The following is a 21492-nucleotide window of genomic DNA, read 5'->3' on the forward strand; positions in this document are numbered from 1 at the left end:
AACAAGTCATGCACACCCCCACTGGCAAGACTTCATGGCAGGACAAACATTCTTCTGCCTCTGCCATTTTTAGCTTCTTTCTAATATCAACTAATAGACAAAAGCAACAGCGGCAGCAGCGATAGCAACACCTAAAAGATCAAGCGTATGTACCAACCTGTAACGTGGAGGGCAACAAAACTTAGGCGTCTGCGGAGCAACCTGCCATCGCTGCTACCGAGTGCTTGTGAAGCCTGTCGTTGAGTGTCGTGGCTTTTTCTTTGGTGTCCTGCGATGCTGTCACTGCCACGTAGTTCGTCGCAGCCAATCAGATGGTTCCCTTGACTTGCTACGATGACTCCGCTTGATCTTGGCGCGTGTGCAGCGATCAGGCCGGCGAAGCAGGGTAGATGAATCGCCTGTAACGTGGAGGGCAACAAAACTTAGGCGTCTGCGGAGCAACCTGCCATCGCTGCTGCCGAGTGCTATCCAGACGATTACCTCATCATGGGAGGGAATCTCAATGCCAGAATCGAGGACTGGGCTAATCTACAGCAAAACCGCAGGACCAAAGAACTTACGGAAGCAATAGAAGCCGGAGGTCTCGAACTCATCAACGATGTTACTAGACCAACGAGACACTCTCTAACTAGCTGTCAGTTAGACACCATAATCGACGTCACCCTGGCCACACCGACAACAGCTCGCAAGATAAGCTGGGATATGACGCAGGACGCTTGGGGCAGCGACCACTTTCCCATCATTATGGACGTCGCCATTGGAGGAAATAATCTTAAGCAAAAAAGGCCAACGAGAACAATAATCTGGGACAAATATAGGCAAAACCTCAAAGAACAAGGAGATGTCTTGGAACCATGTCAAATCACCGCACTACTCGCAACAGCTACAAAGATTGCCACAGAAGTAAGGCCAGTCTATGAAGACACGCCAGAACCAGACTACCATCTCCTCGCGTTATGGGACAAAATGACCAGAGCCTTAGAAAAATACAGACAAGGGAAACAGAAAAAACACCTAGACAAGGTCAACCGTTTAACGGAAGAAGCAAGCAAATACGCAAACAAATTATCCATCGACAGATGGCTAGGGTATTGCGAGTCCTTCGACGAAAAAACCAACCTTAGAGACGTGTGGAAGACATTCAACTCCATGTCAGGAAAAAAGAAAGGAGTCAGCCCTGTCCCGGTCATCGCACTCCTCTCCAATGAAAAAACGGAAGAAATTCTCAACAAATTGGGAGACATCTTCTTTCCACAACCCCCAACGAAACCGGAGGCAATCATTTACCACCCAACCCATTCGGGACCTGCAGACAAGCCGGAAGACTTCCCCTTCACAGAGTGGGAACTCGGAGCGGCGATACAACAGTGCAGAAGCAAGAGTGCACCTGGAGAAGACGGAATTACAGTGCCCATGCTCAGAAACGCACCCCTGACCACCTGTCTTGTTATCCTTAAATGGTTTAACGAAATCTGGGAAAGCGGGCAACTTCCCGAAGAATGGAAGGTGTCCCTGGTCACACCAATACCTAAACCAGGGAAGCCAGCAACTGACCCCAAAAACGTCCGACCTATTTCCTTGACCTCAATCATGGGAAAACTTATGGAAAGAATGGTGCTCGCACGGATTCAGCACAACGCTGAAACCCTCGGCATCTTTCATCCAACGCAAACCGGATTTAGACCGAATTTGTGCATACAGGACAGTCTGCAGATGATATACACAGACGTCATGGACATGCACCCAGGAAAAAAACAAATGCGAGTGATTGTATCTATCGATATAAGAAGGCTTTCGATTCTGTCCCCCATCAATCAGTCATTGGCAAGATGGAGCAGCAAGACCTCACAGGTAAACAACTAGACTTCGTGAAATCATTTCTCTCAGAACGGGTCTACAAAATCCGAGCTGGATATGACAAAGAGTGTGGAGAAGGAACCCTTCAAGAAAACAACATTGGAGTTCCTCAGGGCGCCTGTGCTGTCACCTACACTATTCAACATCGTTATGGCACCACTCCTCTGGAAACTTTATAAAATACCCAACCTCAGGGCGACGATTTACGCAGATGATATCACGATCTGGACGTATCAAGGGCCTCCCGAAACCCAAGTTGTCGCTTTGTAGAAGGGACTCGACACCATTGAAGAATATCTTGCTGATGTGGGAATGTTCCCATCGCCAGAAAAAACTAAATATACCATCTACGGCCGCAATCAAGACAACAAAAACCTAGGTCTTACCTTTGTGGGAGACCCATTCCAAAAAGCAGACTCCGTTAAAATCCTTGAAATTTACTTTGAGTACAAGCCAAGAATAAGCAAAGGTTGGCTGGCCGAGATCTCCAAGAAATGGAAACAAGGTATCAATCTCGTCCGAAGAATATCCACGAAAATGGGAAGAGCTGGGGAAAAAACAGCAAAAAAAAAACTCGTGACTGCAGTGCTCGTATCCAAAATAGCCTATGCGGCGAGATTCTACCGGCTCACGAAGACCCATCTTCCCAGATTTAAAAAGAAAAACCATCCTTGGGCTCCCACGCCACACTTCGGCAGAGGAAGTAAGCAAGTGCATCTTCCCCCAGAACTTACAGACCTCATGAACCAACAAAAGGAGGCTCAACTCTCCCGTCTACAACATACAACCGAGGGAAGAAAAATTGCTAAGTACATGGGAATCGAAATACAAGAAGACGCCCCCATATTACCGAGGAAAGCACTGTGGGAACTCATTGACGTAACTCACGGGTGCAAACCTCCCCCAAGAAACATGGACGCTGCGCGCAGAAGAAAAGACGAGAACCCTACGCTCGCATGCACAAGAAGGAGCTGGCTAAGCTTGTTGAGGACGAAAAAAACATGATCGCCTATGTGGACGCCTGCATCTCCTCTATGGGTTGGGCAACAGCAGCCACATACATCCAAGGGAATGCGACCTGGACAGAGACCCAAGGTAACCCTCGAGGCCACCACACGCCGGGCTTCGCCGAACGGGAGGCGGTACGTGTTGCAAGCCATCCGACGGGCAGTACCCCATCTACAAGACGAACAACAGCTATTCGTCTATACCGACTCGCAAGACACCATCAGAGAACTCAAGAAATACAGGTCCTCTTCTAGCCCCACCATTGACGCTATCTTCGCCTTCGCGATCTCGCTATACAGATCCAAGAAAATTCAAATTAATGTCAGGTGGACTCCCGGGCACGAAGGCATTTCGGGCAACGAGCTAGCCCATGAGCCTGCACAGCAGGCGATGAGGAATCTCACACAACCGTCCCCGTTGTCTCAGTCCTCTACGGCAGGCTCAACACCACAGCAACAAGACACTGAGCTTCCCCCATACGATCCAAGGGAGGAACTCAGGTTAGCCCAGAAGACACGAAAACATCTTCTGGCGAGATCATGGACCCCAGAACAACATCCTCTCCCTAGGGAAGAATTCAAGAATAAGAATCAGTGATCCTCCGCCGCATACGCACAGGAGGAGCAGTCACACCGAGGTTCAGATACCAAATGGACCTGGCAAGACTTTAGAAACAACAACCCTATGCTGTCCCTCCCGACCCCAGATGCCAGCGGTGTCAAGCCGAGGAATCCATTCCCAGACTTAAACACATACTCGGGGAATGTGAGGCCCTCTCCACCCTCAGAACACTCATCTTCAGTAAGGTGGCGAATGACGAAAGACCTTCAAAACTGCAGGACTGGACGCACCCAGCGGGCAACACCTCACGCAAGACCAGGATCCTCAGATCTCTCTTAGAGTATATTTCTGAGGGATACCTGGGAAACTCCATCTAACACCTTTAACCTAGGAGACGACTCCGGAGATATATATTTTTTCCTTAAATAAACGTATTCACCACCACCACCTAGTGTTCTCTTTTTTATGTGCCTTGTGTGTATAGTTTTAGTTCTAGCGTCCCAGCTTTTTGTTTTATCCATCACCTGTATGACGATTCAGCTACTATATAGGCTGCAAGCGCGAGCTCTACGCACAGTGTTGCCAACCTCAGCGCTCGTTTCTTCCCCAATTTTTATCGGAAAATTTGCTCGATTTCCCTAGATTTTCAAAAAAAGTTTTATTTCGCGTTAATATTGAGATTATCGTTATGGAGTAGCTTAAGAAGAGGTGCCTGTAGTTGGGTGGCCATTGAAAGGTTAAATTTGCTTCGTTAAGATCTTTTTACAAAATTAAAGTTTGTTACTTTGGCCTTGTGTGGCCCCCCAATATCGCTGTTGTTACCACCCTGACAATATACAATTGACCTTTTTCAGAGATCGCTGGGCGCATGCGCCGACTCTGAGAGAGGAGAGGAAAGGGAAAGGCGCCATTTTTGGTGGCTCTCTCGCCCGCTCGGTCGCTCAGGCAGTGCTGGTTATGCTTGACTCCTCCGGTATTCTCGCGGCTTGGCTTCATAGTCGTCATGCCTCACCACCGCGCAGCAGAAGGTTGCACAAATAGAAGGAAACATTGTTAAAATGCCAAATTTTATAAAGTTTTGTAGCCTTTGGCGGGTGGTGCACGAAAGCACCCGATGTCAAACACCCCGCCCTTTTTGCCCTGCTTTCAAAAGCCTATGACGAGAGTCCCCGTGTCAGGTGGCTGGATCATCAATGTGACGGCGGGACATTCTGCTTTTAACTAAAATACAGTAAATGTGAACATGATGGTATACCTGAAATTGGGGTAGGAAAAGGAAAACGCAAAAGGACACACAAAAAGAACAGGCCACGTCTCTTGAGACGTTGCCCCTTTTTTCTTTGCGTTTTCCTTTTCCTACCTCAGTCTCAGGTTTAATAATTGAAAATGAGCGTGTTGGTGAATAGATACGAATACATGAAATGATAAAACATCAAGGACGGGGACGTATACAGGACTTTTTAAAAGAAGTACTCTTTCCGTCCCTGTCCTCGGTGTTCCATCAAGCTTTCATGTATTCATATATCAAGTTTTTCATCATGTTAAACTTACACCAGCTCGCCTGCACTCAGACCATTTTTTGTTAATAGTAAACGTGCAAACGACGTTGTGTGACGTAATCATGCCGTACCCGGTACTCAATTAGAAAATAACAACATAACGCTTTCATTTAAAGCGAGCGAAACGAATTTAAGCCTTACGGAGACAGACTCTTGATGAAATTTGTTGGCAACCAACCGTGAACCCCCTGTTTGCTGGGCCCACTTTGTCGAAGGTTCGTAAACGTGCCGAATTCAAAGATGGATTGTTTCTAACATACCGTTCCTTACTTTTTGTTGGTGCAGGCAATCCTTCGCGATATCAAGACGGCCCGGATTTTGCACCGTCCGAGTTTGTTTACACATTCCCGAATACGGCAATGCCCCATGCCCTCGCGCGGTACACAGGACGGCGAAGTGACGGACGCGATAAGCTTGAATAACTTAAGCGATCAAGGGGAGTAAAATCAGCTGTTTGTAGTGACCGGGCCTCGTAAACGGAACTCACAAGCTCCGCACAAGGTGGATGGTTGGGTCGGTATCCAAGCTAGTCACCATTACTTTCCTTACATAACACTCTGCGACTCTGCTTTGAAAGCAGACCCCCTTTTTAGTTGCTTGCAAGACGCGACACCGAAGTGACGATGAAGTGGCTCCGAGTCGATGGTAAGAGCCGATGCGGCGTCTGCGGTCTATCCATCCCTGAAGGTATAAAAACGAACAAGGTCCTCTGTATCCTAGACATTGACTTTTGTTAATCCTCCAGGTCGTTCTCAGCCATTTCGAACAAAATATGCACGCGAAGCGACGACAGAAAGACACGTTCAGATTGGTGAAGGATGGAACAACAACACCAGAGAACACACATGGACCGGTAGACAAGCCAGGCCTGGCGCGGACGACGGAGAAACGTTCCCGGAGCCACCAAAAGTGTTTCGAGCGATTCCCGCGAGGGCGCGCCACGATCGTGGCCAAACTCTGAAAAAGGTCAATTAAGAAGCCTTTTTCGAGCTGCACTCGCCCGGTACGAGGAGCAAAAAACGGAAGGACCGTGTCTCTAAAGCCCTCTGAAACCCATTAAAAACAAATTTCTAGATTTGAACAAATTTCTTTTTGCCTTTAAATGATGACGGAAATTTCTAGATCTCGGGAAAAATCCCTAAGGTTGGCAGCACTGTCTACGCATGTCGGCTGCATAAACTCTCGTTCAGCAGGAGCAAATGCCAAAGATAAAAACTACGAGCTCACAATTTTCGATTTTAAAAATTATTGCCATGAAAATATAAGTATTATTTTCAGAATGCTGCCATAAAAATTGTCAGAAAAGCGAAAGCAGTTGAATGAAAAACATTTTTTTTTTCATTTAGAAACGTTAAGCTTTATATTCATCCCCGAGTGAATTAAGCAACGCTTAACGACAGCGTGTTTGCCCTCTGGTTCTATTAACAGAATGTCAGCACGTTGCCGCGGTGCTGCAATTTATTTCTCGTTGTCACATCTGGTATAAGCGCCCAAAGAAGCCTTATAAACAAATCAAAGCTAAAAATGCCGCTGGCGAAACTAGAAATTTGCAAAAAGCATAGCACAAGGTTGGCCCTCAACTTTTTTAGGGTGGACCGAACCTAACCTAACATAACCTAACCTATTTTACAACTCTCACTCTACTCTACTCTACTCTACTCTACTACACTATTCTGCTCTACTACCACTACTACTCTACTACTACAACAACAACTACTACTACTACTACTCCACTACTCTGCTCTACTCTACTACTCTAACCTAAAGCCCCTCGATGTTTTTGCGCTTGTTGTGCAAGTAGCGTCAAATGCGCGAGTGCATGAGGCCCATGTCTCGAGCCGCCCTTGGAAGCAAATGGCGGCGCAGCACTGAAATGAGCGGGCCTAGGAAGCGAATGGCGGCGGAGCACCCGCTCATGGCACGTGTCTCGCGCGCTTCCACAACAATGGTTGGCGGTACTTGTAAAAACGCTTCTATCAAGGGGCTTTACTCTAACCTACTCAAACCTAACCTACTCTCAAATGAGTTTAAAACCCCTGTGTACAGGTTTCTAAATTCGACGGCAACTTCGGGCGCAAAAAAAAAAAAGCAAAAAAACAAAAAAAAACATCCATTTTTTATAATTTTTTGTGACGACGTCGAGGCTCATATAAAGAGATTACTATTAAAACGCGACGAACTCGTATGTCCAGTATCAGAGATACCGCTCGTGAGCAGGATAGGTCGGTTGATTCAGCTTGGGGTTTCCTCGGAATCAAAAACGTCCTTCCAAATATAGTTTTCCCGATATTTGCTCGATTCTCAATAAATACAAATGTAGCCAAGTCTAAAAATAAGTACACAAATAGCTTTACCCAAAGATGTCTAATTAATCCATTAGAAATGAAAACCAAAAATGGGGAATATGCACGCGCCTGCAGGGCCAGGTTTCATCGGGCCCCTTTCCTGGGGAAATTTTTTTCTTTGTTTGTATTTTATTGTTATGGACAGCCTAAACTGAGAGTGGAGCTATAGGCGCTCGCTGGACAATTTCTCAGCTGACCTATTTGAGCGGGAACATTTGGCACATGACTGTTGCAGCTATCATATCTCGCAATGAAATGTCTGTGTACGTTCTCTTGCAGTTCTTGGGAGTCCTCGGGTTTATGGAGTTCCGCAATGAACAGAAAAAAATCAGATAGCAAAGATAAAAAAGAAAGACGTTTACTATTCGCTGTAATGCCGAATTAGAGCGCAGATCTTGAGGAGGAGGAGAGGGTACGGAGAGAGGGCTATCCTCTCCTTCCTCCTTCTCCTCCCCTCCCTCCCTCCATCGTGACGTCACTCGTGACCCTCGTACGAGTTCTTTCCGAGCCCGGAAAATCTCGCCGCTGTTTCCAAGCCGTCACCTGTCACGATCGGCTTCGCGTCGCAGACCCTCAAATCGGAAGATGACCATGTGGCTCTGAGAAAAATTCGACTTCTGTTACCGTGTCTAGTTTGCCAAAATGTTGGGTTATACATCATTCAATCAATCAGTCAATTATATTTACATCATCATAAGATATTAATGTGGGCTGCAGAGGCAAAAAGTCAAAACAGTTATGACTTGACAAGGCCTCTGCAGCCTTACAATTGGCATACGGTAACAAAAACAACAGCAACCAGGGAAAACCGGACAAGAGTGACATGAGGTGGCAAAAAAAAAAAGGCACTTATTTGATCAACATTTACCCTATATACTGTATTTTGCTGCTAGAGGAAGGATTGTGTCCTTATACACAAAGCAGGACACCACAAACAATGGCATTTGGAAGACCCTCAACAAGATCAGGGGGGGGGTGAGCGAGTTTCATTCCCCGGGCTTCCTTTAACCAACCACGACAAGCAGCCACCAATACAGAAGGCCCCAAGCAACAGGTTAGGAGGACCTAAGACTAGTTCCAGGTTCTGAGCTTCTCATCAAACATAATTGGAGTATCAATAACAAAACAGAAACGAAAAATCATCTACTCTCAAATCAACAGTGTTCAGGAATGGACAACAAAAACAGACAGTGAAAAAAAAAAGAAGTTTATCTCTTTTTACAGCACCTCAAGACCATATTGACTTAAAGGCCGACGTACAACCTCGGTTTTCTGCAGGGAAGATAATCCTCTTAGCGCTCCCCTCTCCTAAATTGCGAGGGGAGCCAGGTTGGGGCAAGGTAAAACGTGGAGAGGATATAGGAAAGGAGGTGGCACACAAAAGTGCAAAGCGCGAAGTGTACGTCGGCCTTTAAACAGAGCAAATAAGGTAAGCAAGGAAGAGACAACAGGAAGTAAAGAGTGCTGACTCACAACTGAGGTTTTAATGAAGAGGTGGTTAAAACCACGTCAAAGAAGAAGTCGGAACCGGAACTGAACAAAGATCAGACCTGTGGTAATGCCCTACCTTCACCGTCTATCCCATAACTTAAAAAGAGTAGCCGCATAGTTTGAGGTTCCCCTGCTCCTCACAGCGCCCGACAAACTTAAACGATTATGTCGGAAAATCAACGAGCAGCAGGGTACCTAAGGCCTATGTAAAATCAACCATGCACGGAAGTTCGTGGAATGTCACGGCGGCATCATATACGAAATGCCGTTGTCATGTGGAAAGGTGTATCTGGGACAATCTGGGTGTTGCATCAGTGTGAGACTCAGGGAACATGCACTTTCTCTAAACTCAACGCCAGCGGGCCATCTTGCTGTGCGTGTGAGAGATTGCGGGTGCGCACCGATGTTTTCTGGGACTAAGGTGCTTAAACATTTTAAGGAACAAAAGACTAGAGAGGCGTACGAGCGTGCAAGATCCCGAATAAAGGCCTAGCCTGTATAAGTACGTCTTCGATTACTCTGACGGCGAAAGAGCTCAAATTTTTTTTTTTTTCAATTTTAGTCCCTAAATTATTGTTGTCTTTCTTCTTTTTTCCTTCCTTCTTTCCAGCACCCTTTGGGTCACCGTCAACTTTGTCGTTCTTTTTTCCTGCTTATGATAGCCAGTACTCTTTGGGTTACCGTCAACTTTGTAGTTCACATGTGAATAATTGTACATAAATATATTCACTTGGATTTGGTTAATAATGTAAATTGTCATTCCTTTATAATAGCTCTCAGAGAGAGATTAATTTTTGTAACTTAGTTCCTCCACCCTTCCTTACTTTATTAATATTACCGCACTTGACATCTTTTTTATCACCTCTTCATTTAAACCTCAGTCGTGACTCAGCGCTCTTTCCTTCCTTACTTTATTTGCGCTGTTTAAGTCAATTTAAGTGTAACCCACTTGCCCAGCGACTCATTTTGGTACCTCAGGACCAATCACCAACAACCTACAACGTACGAAAAGAAAAGTAATGCTGATGTAAACAACTAAATATTTAGTGCCGGCTTCAAGACACAACCCCATACCTTCCAATTCCCTCCCCCCCCCCCCTAAAAAATATATAGAAACATATGAGCAACAGTAAAAAAATAAATACGACAACAGAAAGTTTAATAAGCGTGATCCTTCTCCTTCGCGAAAAAATTTAATATGTAACTATGTAAATACCCCCAGGGTATTTATAGTTTAGAAAAAACCTCTTGTAAAGAAAATAACCATTAAAAAATTAAAAACAACGAAGAAATAAAATTATCTCTGCTTGCCCCCCCCCAAAAAGAAAAGAACACATAAAAATAAGGAGAAACACAATTAATAATTAAAATAAAAAATACATGAGAGTACAAATACACGCAGATATACATAATTAGCTTAAAAATGAAAATAATAAGACTTAAATTGTTTCCAATACAATTTCTTATATATTCCAGTACGAAAATTCTAAACAAGAAAAAGACAACTTCCTCGTCATCAAGAAAACCAAAGACAAGAGGCAAGACCAAGAGGAATAATTACTTAATACCGAAAAAAAACAGGAAAACACAAATAATCATAAATGCCTGTAAGATGTTTCCAAGTTTGTTCCAATGCCAAATTTCAGCTGCCTCCTTGTTTTTCTTTTTAATTGGCTTTAAGAACTAAAGAAGCTTTTGGCCAATGACGGCCCTCAATTTTTTAATTTTAAATTGGATTAAACTTGTTATTTCGTCAGGTGGTGCAGGTAGAGAGAAACAGATTATTATTTTTTTTAACGCCCACTTAGAAATTGAGAGGCTTTTGCAATAGTGACCCAGCTTTAGGCTAGTAAGTACCTCAATTAAAATTTTAGAAAAATTGAAGTTGACCACCCTGGGGCTCCAATATCCGATTGCTGCTGGAGCTGCTGAAGACGGGAGGAACTGCTGCCTAGCCGTTGGAGCTGCTGGGGCTCCAGAAGCTAGGCAGCCATTAGCACTCATCCATCCATTCATCGATTTTGCGATAGATGTCTTCACCTGGCATAATCAAGGTGCTAATAATACGCTATATGGCATTACTTTATGCGAGTGTGTTTGAGCGTTTGATTAAAACTGTGCGTATAAGATATAACGCATAACTATCCTGGTTTACCCTTTTGCAAAAGGAGAATATGTGTAAATTGAGTGCAGTCGTTGTAGCACGGAAACTCTTCAAGAAAAACAACACGCTCTTTATAAATGTGTTTACGATACGTTTTTACTGCTACGAAGGAAACGATTTTCTATACTTGATTTCATCATTAAAGGCTATGCACACGCTTGCGTTGAGTCGGACCGAGGGTCGCTATGGCAACAGCTGCGTCCAACAAAACGGGGTGAAAGCCGGTTTTGTTGGAGCCGACGCCGCTGTTGCCATAGCAACCCTCGCACCCGGTCCGACTCAACGCCAGTGTGAATCGCCCTTGAGTCCGAGGATTACCAACGCTGCTACCTAGTGGGGCTAATAAAACTCATCGGAAAGCGCTATACCTCGGTATTTTTCTTGTGTGTGTGTTTGTTGCCGTCAACCGATCCCTTCAAGGGCGAAGAACGCGCCGTTACGTCGCGTTTTAGTCTGTGCGCCTGTGATTACGTTGCAACCAGCTTTTGGCCCCCACTCAGACTTAAGATGAGCAGAGTATAGTACCTAATACGTGTCGCAATACTATCCTTCTCACTCTGTTAGCGAGCCCACGGAGCACGACTGTTTGGACAGCCATGGCGTTACAAAGTCTAAGTAGCACATTGCGTTAAGGTGTGCTAAGCCTTCGCAACCAATTGTTCACTACATTCGATGCGAATGCTGGTAGTCAAGATATAGCATCAGAACGTGTCGTAAAATTGGATTCTAAACTAGCAAAAATAAGTCGCTGATGTTTAGAGTAATAGTTTCAAGCAGTGGGCACCGTTGAGTCCCTGGTTCAGAAGATGCACTTAAAGAACGACCATTCGAATCAGTGGACGAAGTGGGGTAATAGAGCACGATAAGGAAAGCATTCGAATTGTAATAGCTTTAGAAAACAGAGAGAGAACAAGTAAACCCGAAACTGCTGAACACAACAGGCACATCGTCCTAAGTATACCTTATCCTGTTTCGCTTTCTCTAAAATCTGACGTTCTGTCCCGAGCTGTTAGCAGAGACAACTATCCCCCGGTTTAGGAGTTGTATAAGCTAACTCCTTCGTAACCATCTTGTAGCGTCTTGAATAAGACGGGGCAGACAAGACTTTAGTAGGGCGTTTTTTTTTTTTTTTTTTTTGTTTTTTTTGCCTAACATTCTAAATATTCTATTGGCGGCTCCGCGAAATCGACGGAACCTAGAGGCGCTCTAACAGAAAGCTGTCCCGGTAAGTTCGCTTACAAGATTTCTTGTGCCTATCAGATTTTCACAGCGTCTGGCGGTCGAAAAACGAAGCCGTGTAAGTATACGTTCAAAAGCACGCGATGAAAATCACCAATAGAGGTGTTACGTTTTCTTCCAACTGATACAACGAGAGCAGAGCAGTAGGGATCGTGCGAAAGGTTAGGTGTCGCTCTCCCTAAGCAAACTAACGAGTTTTTTGGTGGAAATCCATAGGTATACGTAGAAAGATTAAACAAAATAGCAAAGGCAAGTGATAGCACGAGCAAATATTTCATTTTGGAAGAACCGCTTGTGTCGGCGGTTGTATTGTTTGTTTATTATTTCTACGTAACCTGACGCGTTATCGCTCTGAATTTCGCTAATGAACGAGGAAACAGGAGAGGCGAGAACTTGCATTGCGGAGAATCACCTTTTCATTTTGGGGATTAGGGAGGCTGCAATATATCGTAATCCGTGTCTGTGGCACAAGCAGTTCGGATGCTCTCCCGCTGTTGCTTTCGGTGTGGCAAGGGCCGCTGTGGCAAGCACAATCGCGATGTTCGTTCTCTCCGAAATTGTCTTTGCTTTTGCTCATTCAGAGCACGACATTCACTTGGGCACTCGTTTAAAGCATTGAGACGACTCAAGGAAGATTGCCTGCAAGATCCAAACCGTTAAGTATTACGTCTATTATCTTTATTCACAAGGGTCGAAATGGGGGGGCTGCACGTGGGGAAATATTCGTACAGAACACTTCGGGCCCTGAGCTCGTCTGGTTGGTACAGCAGAATTTGTAAGACCGCATTTATGTGCTATGTTTCAGAAATAATCAAATCTACACTAAAACAAGCATACATGTAGTTTCGATAATACGACGTGGTTGATATGCGTGAAGTCTCTTGGTACGGATACATACTTTCTTATATCGTACAATCACCATACATTATAGCTCTGCAACTGAGACACGGACGAAAAAACGGACGGACTAGAGGAGTGCGGATTAGGGCCCCACACCTGGGACCCTAATCTGGACACTTGGCGAAAACGTCAGCGATAAATCCTGCGGCATTGATTGGCTGGCGCCAAGGTCAAGTGCGGCGTTGGCCAATCACGGCCGTCAGATTTCTCGCCGTCTTTCTCGCCAAGTGTCCAGATTAGGGCCCCTGGTGGGGGCAAACGCTGCGGCGCTGCCTCGTTTTGTAAACAGACTCCCATACAAATATCATTACTTAATTCTACACTATAACAATGCGAACGAGTATGCCGACATTTCAGTCGAATAGTTACAAAGCTCGAGTGGCAGGGACCAACCACCTTTCGGCTCGCAGGTGGCCAAGATGGTGATAGTGGTGGCGGCTGCGTTCGCGCTGTTCTGGACCCCGTACACTCTTGAAAAAAAAAAAAAAAGGGTGCGTAAAGGGATTAGGCGTTATTTGGTCATCCCCACGACCCTATAGCGCCCTCTATTCAGAAGCGGTAAATCGAGCAGTTCGTCCGTCGGACACTTCGTTGCCCCCACATATGGCTCCCACAGGAATTGCTTCCTTAAAGGGGCCCTGCAACGACTTTTTCTACTGTTTATTAATTGGCACCGAACTTGAGCGCACTGAACGTAGTAGCTTACTGAAATTTTTCTTTTCTCGAATTTCGCTTTATTTTAAAAAACTAAAGGCACATAAGAAATACAAAAACAAGTGAAAAAAATGACCGCATCTCCACGTGGCGAATGATGTTGATTGGGGCGAAGCTCTGGTGGTGCTGATGATACTGATTTTGTTCATAGGTAGTGCTGATGGTGCAGATTTTTTTTTATTGCTCATAGGTAGTACTGAGTTCCGGGTTGCGTTTCGACTTCATTATTACTGCTTTATGGTCGGTGAAATGGAGAGCCAGTGGCTCTTCTAGCGGATCAACTTGGATCCGCTTGAAGCCGTGGGAACGCATCTCCACCGCTTACGTCAACTGTCCATGTCAGAAAGAGAATATGTGGTATGGAACGTGGTTAAATACACATCTGAGCATTTGACCGTAGCGCCCTCTCGTCTATAAACGTTGAGCCAATGCATGCAAAGTGTAACGCGATTATATACGTATTTGACCGCAGCATTCTCTCCTGTATAGACGTTGAGCGGCATCATGCAACGTTTCATCAACGACATCCCCAGCTCTTGAGTTAACTACCATATCTCAGAGCCCCCTACTCGTCCCGCAGTCGTGGCTGAGTGGTTAAGGCGATGGACTAGAAATCCATTGGGGTCTCCCCGTACAGGTTCGAATCCTGTCGACTGCGCAAACATTTCTTTTCTTTTTTTTTTTTAAGAAGACATATGGGATGGCAACTGATGTGAGCACGGACGCCGGACGGACAAGGCTACACCCTAAGGAGCTTCGCCCCTAAAACCTCCTTCATGACGTCCCTGATCCTGGCTGTGCAGCAGCCTAACCGTATCTGTCCCCTCTTTTCCCGCGCCGGAGAATTCCCCTTGTCCTCGGACACCGGTTGCCCCGGTAAATGGGGAATGTGGGGAGAGGAGGGGAAGACGGGAAAAGGAGGTGAGGCCGAGGAGAGAGAGCTGCCCGGGAACGGAGGAGCTCTCTCCTCGGCGGAAGAGGACTATCAACGTCACGATGTCGTCACATGCTGCGCTCTTTCGGCACCACGGGCGCCCCCGTAGGAGGAGGAGGAGGTTAACGCGTCGTCCGGTTAAAATATGACGCACTGATATTTAGTGACTCTCTCCGACCTCCGAAGCAGTGACGGCCTCGCCGAAGAGAAGTCAGACCTCCGACCAATTGAACGGTGAGTTTTGATTGCTTTGGCTACTTTTAGAGCAGGAGGAACGTTATAGGCATTCCAGAAGGTGCTTCACAAAGCCGCAGGATTGCCCTGTACCAAAGGCGGAAAGCCCTCAAAAGACAAGGTAATTAAACATCCTAACCAACACGGGATTGCTTTGGCTGTATGGGGGAGCTTTGGGGGTATAGGAGCTCCTTTGTTTTGCTTCTGGTTTCTTTTTGCATCATACCTGACCGCCACCTTCAAATGTAAGGAGCCCGAACTCCTGTTTCTGTTCATTTTGTTTTGCAAGACCGTCCCAACGATTGCCGGCGCCGAGGGAGCCTTCCTTGCGTATTTTCTATCATGTGCAATTTTCTTATTGCTATTTCTTTTTATTTTTGTCTCGAATTGACCCCCCAAAAATGCCTCTTCTGTAATGTTTGCGAATTGTCTGCACGCTCATTTTTCTCGTTACTTCAACTTTCGTTAAGCTGCTGGCATGAGCCGCTGGACAGCCTTTGACAACCGGCGATCGCTTACAAGAAACTGGGATGCTTTTCTGTTGAAAGTCTGTTTAAAAAAGTCACCAGGGTATATAAAATGTCAATAGCTTTTCATTTGACTTTCTCGAGCTTTTCTGTTGACCTTCTTTTGAATATTGACCCACTTTTTAATAAAAAAAGTGAAAGCCGTTTACAACTCCCTGTAACACCAAATTAGAGCGCAGCTCTTGAGGAGGAGGAGGGAAGGGTACTGGGGGAGGGGTGAAGTGACGTGGGGAGGGGTCACGTGACCCTGGGGAAGGGGTCACGTGACCTCTGGGGGTCACGTGACCTTGGGGTGACCTTGGGGGTCACGTGACCTTGGGGTGACCTTGGGGGTCACGTGACGATCCGATGATGTCATCAGTGACGTCACTGATGACATCATCAGTGACGATGCGGACTCCGATGACGTCATCCGTGATGATGACGATGCGGATGCCGGTGACGTCATCAGTGATGATGACGATGACCATGCGGATGCCGGTGAGGTCACCAGTGACGTCACTGATGACATCATCAGTGATGATGACGATGCGAATGCCGGTGACGTCATCAGTGACGATGACGTCATCGGGGAGGTCACGTGACCCTGGGGGTGGTCACGTGACCTCGGGGGGTGTCACGTGACTTTGGGGGGGGGGTAACGTGACCCTGGGGGAGGGGTCACGTGACCTTGGGGGTCGCGTGACCTTGGGGTGACCTTGGTTACGCCGACGCCGACGCCGCTCAAGCCGGGAACGGGCCCCTAAGAGCTGCGCTCTAAAAAGTCAACAGACTTTTTGTCGCCTCCACATGGGCGTACCAACCGGGGGGACAAAGGGGGTGCTTACCCCCCCCAGTTCTCAGAGTGGGGTATTTGTTTTGCCCCCCCCCTGAAACAGCCGGCACTCGGCAGGGCAAACACTGGCCGGCGGCGCCCAAGGGATACCAAAAGCACCGCCGCCGGCCCTGGGAGAGGGGGGGCGGGGGGGCAGGGTGTGGTTTGACCACCCACTCAAAAAAGTGAAAGCCGTTTACAACTCCCTGTAACACCGAATTAGAGCGCAGCTCTTGAGGAGGAGGAGGGAAGGGTACTGGGGGGGGGGGGGTGAAGTGACCTGGGGGGTCACGTGACGATGCCGATGATGTCATCAGTGACGTCACTGATGACGTCATCCGTGACGATGACGATGCGGACGCCGGTGACGTCATCAGTGACGTCACTGATGACGTCATCAGTGATGATGACGATGACGATGCGGATGCCGGTGAGGTCATCAGTGACGTCACTGATGACGACATCAGTGACGATGACGATGCGGACTCCAATGACGTCATCAGCGATGATGACGATGACGATGCGGATGTCGGTGACGTCATCAGTGACGTAACTGATGACGTCATCAGTGATGATGACGATGCGGATGTCGGTGACGTCATCAGTGACGATGACGTCATCGGGAAGGTCACGTGACCTCGGCAGGGGGGTCACGTGACCCTGGGGGGTGGTCACGTGACCTCGGGGGTCACGTGACCCGGGGGGGGTCACGTGACCTTGGGGTGACCTTGGATACGCCGACGGCGACGCCGACGCCGACGCCGCTCAAGCCGGGAACCGGCCCCTAAGAGCTGCGCTCTAAAACAAGTTGGTACGCCACTGCGCCTCCAAGACGCTTTTAGAGCGCAGCTCTTAGGCGCCCGTTTCCGGCTTGAGCGGCGTCGGCGTAACTGTAAGATCACGTGACCCCCCTCCCGGTCACGTGACCCCCCCAGCAGTAGGAGAGAGGTGGAGGAGGAGGGGGAGGTTGAAGGATGAGGGGAGGAGGAGTAGCAGGCAGGATCACGAGGGAGGAGGGGTATATACCCTCCCTTCAGTACCCTTTTCTTCTCCTCCTCAAGAGCTGCGCTCGAATTCGGTGTTACAGGAAGTTGTAAACGGCTTTAATTTTTTAGAGCGCAGCTTTTAGACGCTCGTTTCCGGCTTGAGCGGCGTCTCCGTCGGCGTAACCGCGCGGTGCATTATGGGTAAATTTCCCCGCTAAATCTAGCGGAAAAAGTTCCGCGCTAAATCTAGCGGTATAGTTTCTCTGTGGGGTCACGTTACCTGGGGGTCACGTGACCCCCGCCGAAGTCATGCGACCCCCCGAGGTCACGTGACCCCCAAGGTGATGTGACGACACCCCCAGGTCACGTGACACTCAGTACCCTTCCCTCCTCCTCAAGAGCTGCGCTCTAATTCGGCATTACAGGGAGTTGTAAACGGCTTTTTTATGTAGCTTTTAAATTCAAAAGCTACAGCTTTTGAACTAAAAAACTACAGCCGTTTAAATAAAAAATATATTTACAGCTTAGCTACCCAGGCAGCACACCAATGTTGGACCTACATTGGGCCAACAATGGCAAACACTGGCACCACATTCTGGCCAAGTGCAACTTCTTCCAATGTTGGCCCAGCCATCGTCACCAACGCTGGGCCATCGTTCAACCAATGTTCCAGCCATCATTGGCACCAATGCTGGACCATCGTTCAACCAATGTTCCAGCCATCATTGGCACCAACGTTGGGCCATCGTTCAACCAATGTTCCAGCCATAATTGGCACCAACGTTGGGCCATCGTTCAACCAATGTTCCAGCCATCATTGGCACCAACGTTGGGCCATCGTTCAACCAATGTTCCAGCCATCATTGGCACCAATGTAAGGCCATCCTTTAACCAACTTTCCAGCCATCATTAGCACCATTGTTGGGCCATCGTTAAGCCAATATTTCAGCCATCATTGGCATCCACACTGTGTCATTGGCTATGCCAATTTTGGCTTTCACACTAATTCAATGGCTATGCTATCATTTGCATACCAGTTCATTCATTGAACAGGCCCGTTATTGGCAGTCAAGCTAATTCATCGGAATGTCCCAATGTTAATGCCACATCTTTAAGGCTAGCTATGCAATGATGGCAATGCATTTAAATCCTGGTCATTCCAACGTTGGGTTTTAAGAACCACTGACCTGTTTCGCATTAGTAGCCCACTGCAAAGAAAGCATTCCGGGAACAAATGGCAAGGTCCTCCTATGCTTTGTCCATGCACTATTTTACCTTGCGACCAAATGACTGATTCAAGATCAATTAATGCTTTCTTCGGAACTTTTATTGAAAGGGGCTAGGGAGGAGGCTCAGCGGGGAGCCTCCTCCCTAGCTTGGCTTGGCTTCAGAAAGAGCTTGGCTCACAATTGACTAAAAGTTCTTCCGCAACCTCAACGAAGTCGTCGTGAAGTCAAGGATGACTGGCCACCATTAGCTCTTTCTGAACTATGTAACTGAATATATCATGAAACCATGTAACTGAATATATCATGAAACCATGGTGTCGGTGTTTGTATTCGTTTCTAATGTGTACTTTGAGATGGTAGCGCTTTCAGTACTATACACTCCGTGCGACGCGACCGGCGCGAAAGTAGGCAGTGAGAACCCTAGCGAAACGAACCCATGCACGCCGCGTACATTGCATTCGGAGCGGTGCGGTTGCGCTTTGTTGATGAACTGCTGCGCCGTCAAGTGCTCAAATAGTTATGCGTCGTGTCTCGTGGGGACAACTTTTCCTAGTTTTTCAACTGGCCGATGATTTGTGGGACAGCGAAAACGATAGACCCGTGCCGTACGACGCCAGAAATTTGGTCTCCCGATCCTGTGTCCTACTGTGTCGGCGACGGCTGACATATTCTACACTGCCGCTTTGCGCTCTGTAATAGTTTTAATGCGTTAACGTTAGAATTCACGTTTAGACCAAAACCCCGGGGGTGTCTTCCATTTGTCAGCGCCGTGGAGAGTGGGAAAAGGAGGGGGAGAGAGCTTCGAGAAAGCTTTATTTGCTGCAATTCTTCAGCAAAGAAGTAAACAGAATTTACGTCTACATCATTCTGATGTAGACGTAGACTTCTGTCACCAGGAAGTCAGCAGAAAAAAATCAACGTAAAGTTAATAGAAAGTCAACAGCTTTTCTTTTGACTCAGGCTGAAGAAAATCATTAGAAAAGTTTCAACACAAAATCAACAGCCTTTCTGTTGACCATGCCAACAGGAAGTCAAAAGAAAGTAATCAGAGTCAACAAGAAGTCAACACGTTTTCACTAAAGAGTAAAAAATCATTTTTATAGGGGATACTCGCTTTCAGTCAAGATATCCTGACAAGATTATCGCGTTGTGCCGAGAACATCGAGAGAAACCTTCTGAGATGTTTAATACGCCTAAATTCTTTTTTCGCTTGAAAGAGACGTCCGAAACTTGTTTAGTCCCTTGGATAACGTAGGATAAGCATGCTGAGGGCATGGTATACCTAAACAAATGTCTGCTTTTGTGACCCTATAATATAGCTGTCATTGCAGTTGTGATCAGTGAATTCCGTGGTTCAAGCGCACTGACCGCTATGAATTCTCTCAACGTTTTGGGAAAACAAAATGGGGTTTACAAAACGTATTATGTCGCCTACTCTCGTAGGCTGCAGGCCGCTAGAGGTGCCATTGTCATCATTCGCAACTACTAGCTTCCAATGGCTTTCGAAGGAATTTCCATCACTAGCCTTTATCGTATTTGCTAATACTACGTAAGAGTGTTTGAACAGGACTGCGCGAATAGTTAGAAAAACTTATCCACTCACCAGCTCAGGTCACTTAGTGACCAAAGCTGGTGAGTGGATACATCTTTATTTATCCACTGGGTGGCAGCTATCGATATGTGCGGGCACCAGGTCGCACAGATGAGATTAATGAGATGCACCCAGAGGTTCCGGTAGCGATGGTACTTGCTTTTTCGAAGAGCTGGGAGAGGGGGGGAGGGGGATCCGGCATCGTTGGGGGGGGGGGGGGGGGGGGGGGGGCGATAAGCGCTCTCTGTCCGCCGCGGTCGGGCGCGTACTCGCTCGTGTTATACTCTAAAAAAAAGGGTGTATTCCTACACCCTTTGTCCCATATAATACATCTCCAAACTTCAGTTCGACGTACAGCGCACTGACGTCGATCTGACGGTATTAACTTTCACGAGAGGCTTGATAGCCGTGTGGTACAACTTATCAAAATGGCTAATGTACGTGTTAAAGGGTGTATTTTTACGCCCTTTGTCCCATATAATACACCCCAAAAAACTTCAGTTCGACGTACAGCGCACTGACGTCGATCTGACGGTACTAACCTTCACGAGAGGCTTAATAGCCGTGTGCTACAACTTATTAAAATAGCTAATATACGTGTTACTGACTACAACAAACAAATCGGGGTTTTCTTGGCCCTACTGCAAAACCTCAGTGTTTCCTTTCTGTGGCCTGTGGTGCATACTTTAGTTATTTCATAAGTTATATCGCAGCGCTATCAAGCCCCTCCTAAAATTTGGGGCCGTCTGTTCGACTATAATGCGCTGTACGTCGAACTGAAGTTTTGGGGTGCATTATATGGGATAAAAGGGTGTAAGGTGACACCCTTTTTGTTTTAGAGTGTAGCGTCAGCCGAAGCAAAGTAGGTCTAGCACTCAAAAATATGCCCGGTGGCTATCAGTTACCAACAAACGATGTTTCATCGGCAGATAGTTTCGCTCATACAGCGACGTTTTTAATGCGAGTTAGTTTCATCGAAAAGTTCCCGTGTTCGTTTCATCGACAAAACCTTGCGGCGTTTGACTGAAAAGATCTTTATGCGCATATCGCTTCGGTCGTTGGCGTCCGGGGTGCCAGCGACAGAGGCGATATGAGCTTTCCGAAACGAGCTTGCCGTAACCTTGGCGTGTGGCCTGGTGCGAGTTCGCGCCTCGAAATTAAAATTTCACTCATACGCTCTTAGGCGAAAGGGATGGTCGTATCCGCTATGCGCAGATAAACATATTTTCAATCAATATTACAGTTTTCCCGAGAGAAGCGAGGGGGTTTTAGCGCGTAGTGGCGAACTTTTTAAAAGCGGATAGGCGCTCGCGAACTTATTTGTGGCCTATCAGAGTCG

The 21492-nt window shown here is 46.9% G+C and overlaps 1 protein-coding gene and 1 pseudogene across 1 annotated transcript; both read left to right on the top strand.

Annotated features, from left to right (window-relative positions):
• Window positions 1-486: 486 nt before the first annotated feature.
• On the top strand, window positions 487-1428 carry LOC121833710 (the record flags this gene model as incomplete). Its single annotated transcript, XM_042287217.1, has 1 exon — window positions 487-1428. A coding segment is annotated over exon 1 (942 nt), but the record flags the coding sequence as incomplete, so codon positions are not given.
• A 741-nt stretch (window positions 1429-2169) lies between these two features.
• LOC120849497 lies at window positions 2170-3803 on the top strand (annotated as a pseudogene).
• The last annotated feature ends 17689 nt before the right edge of the window (window positions 3804-21492 follow it).

This window comes from Ixodes scapularis, unplaced genomic scaffold, assembly GCF_016920785.2.
Source record: "Ixodes scapularis isolate PalLabHiFi unplaced genomic scaffold, ASM1692078v2 PGA_scaffold9__187_contigs__length_104089568, whole genome shotgun sequence".
NCBI classification, from domain to species: Eukaryota; Metazoa; Arthropoda; class Arachnida; order Ixodida; family Ixodidae; genus Ixodes; species Ixodes scapularis.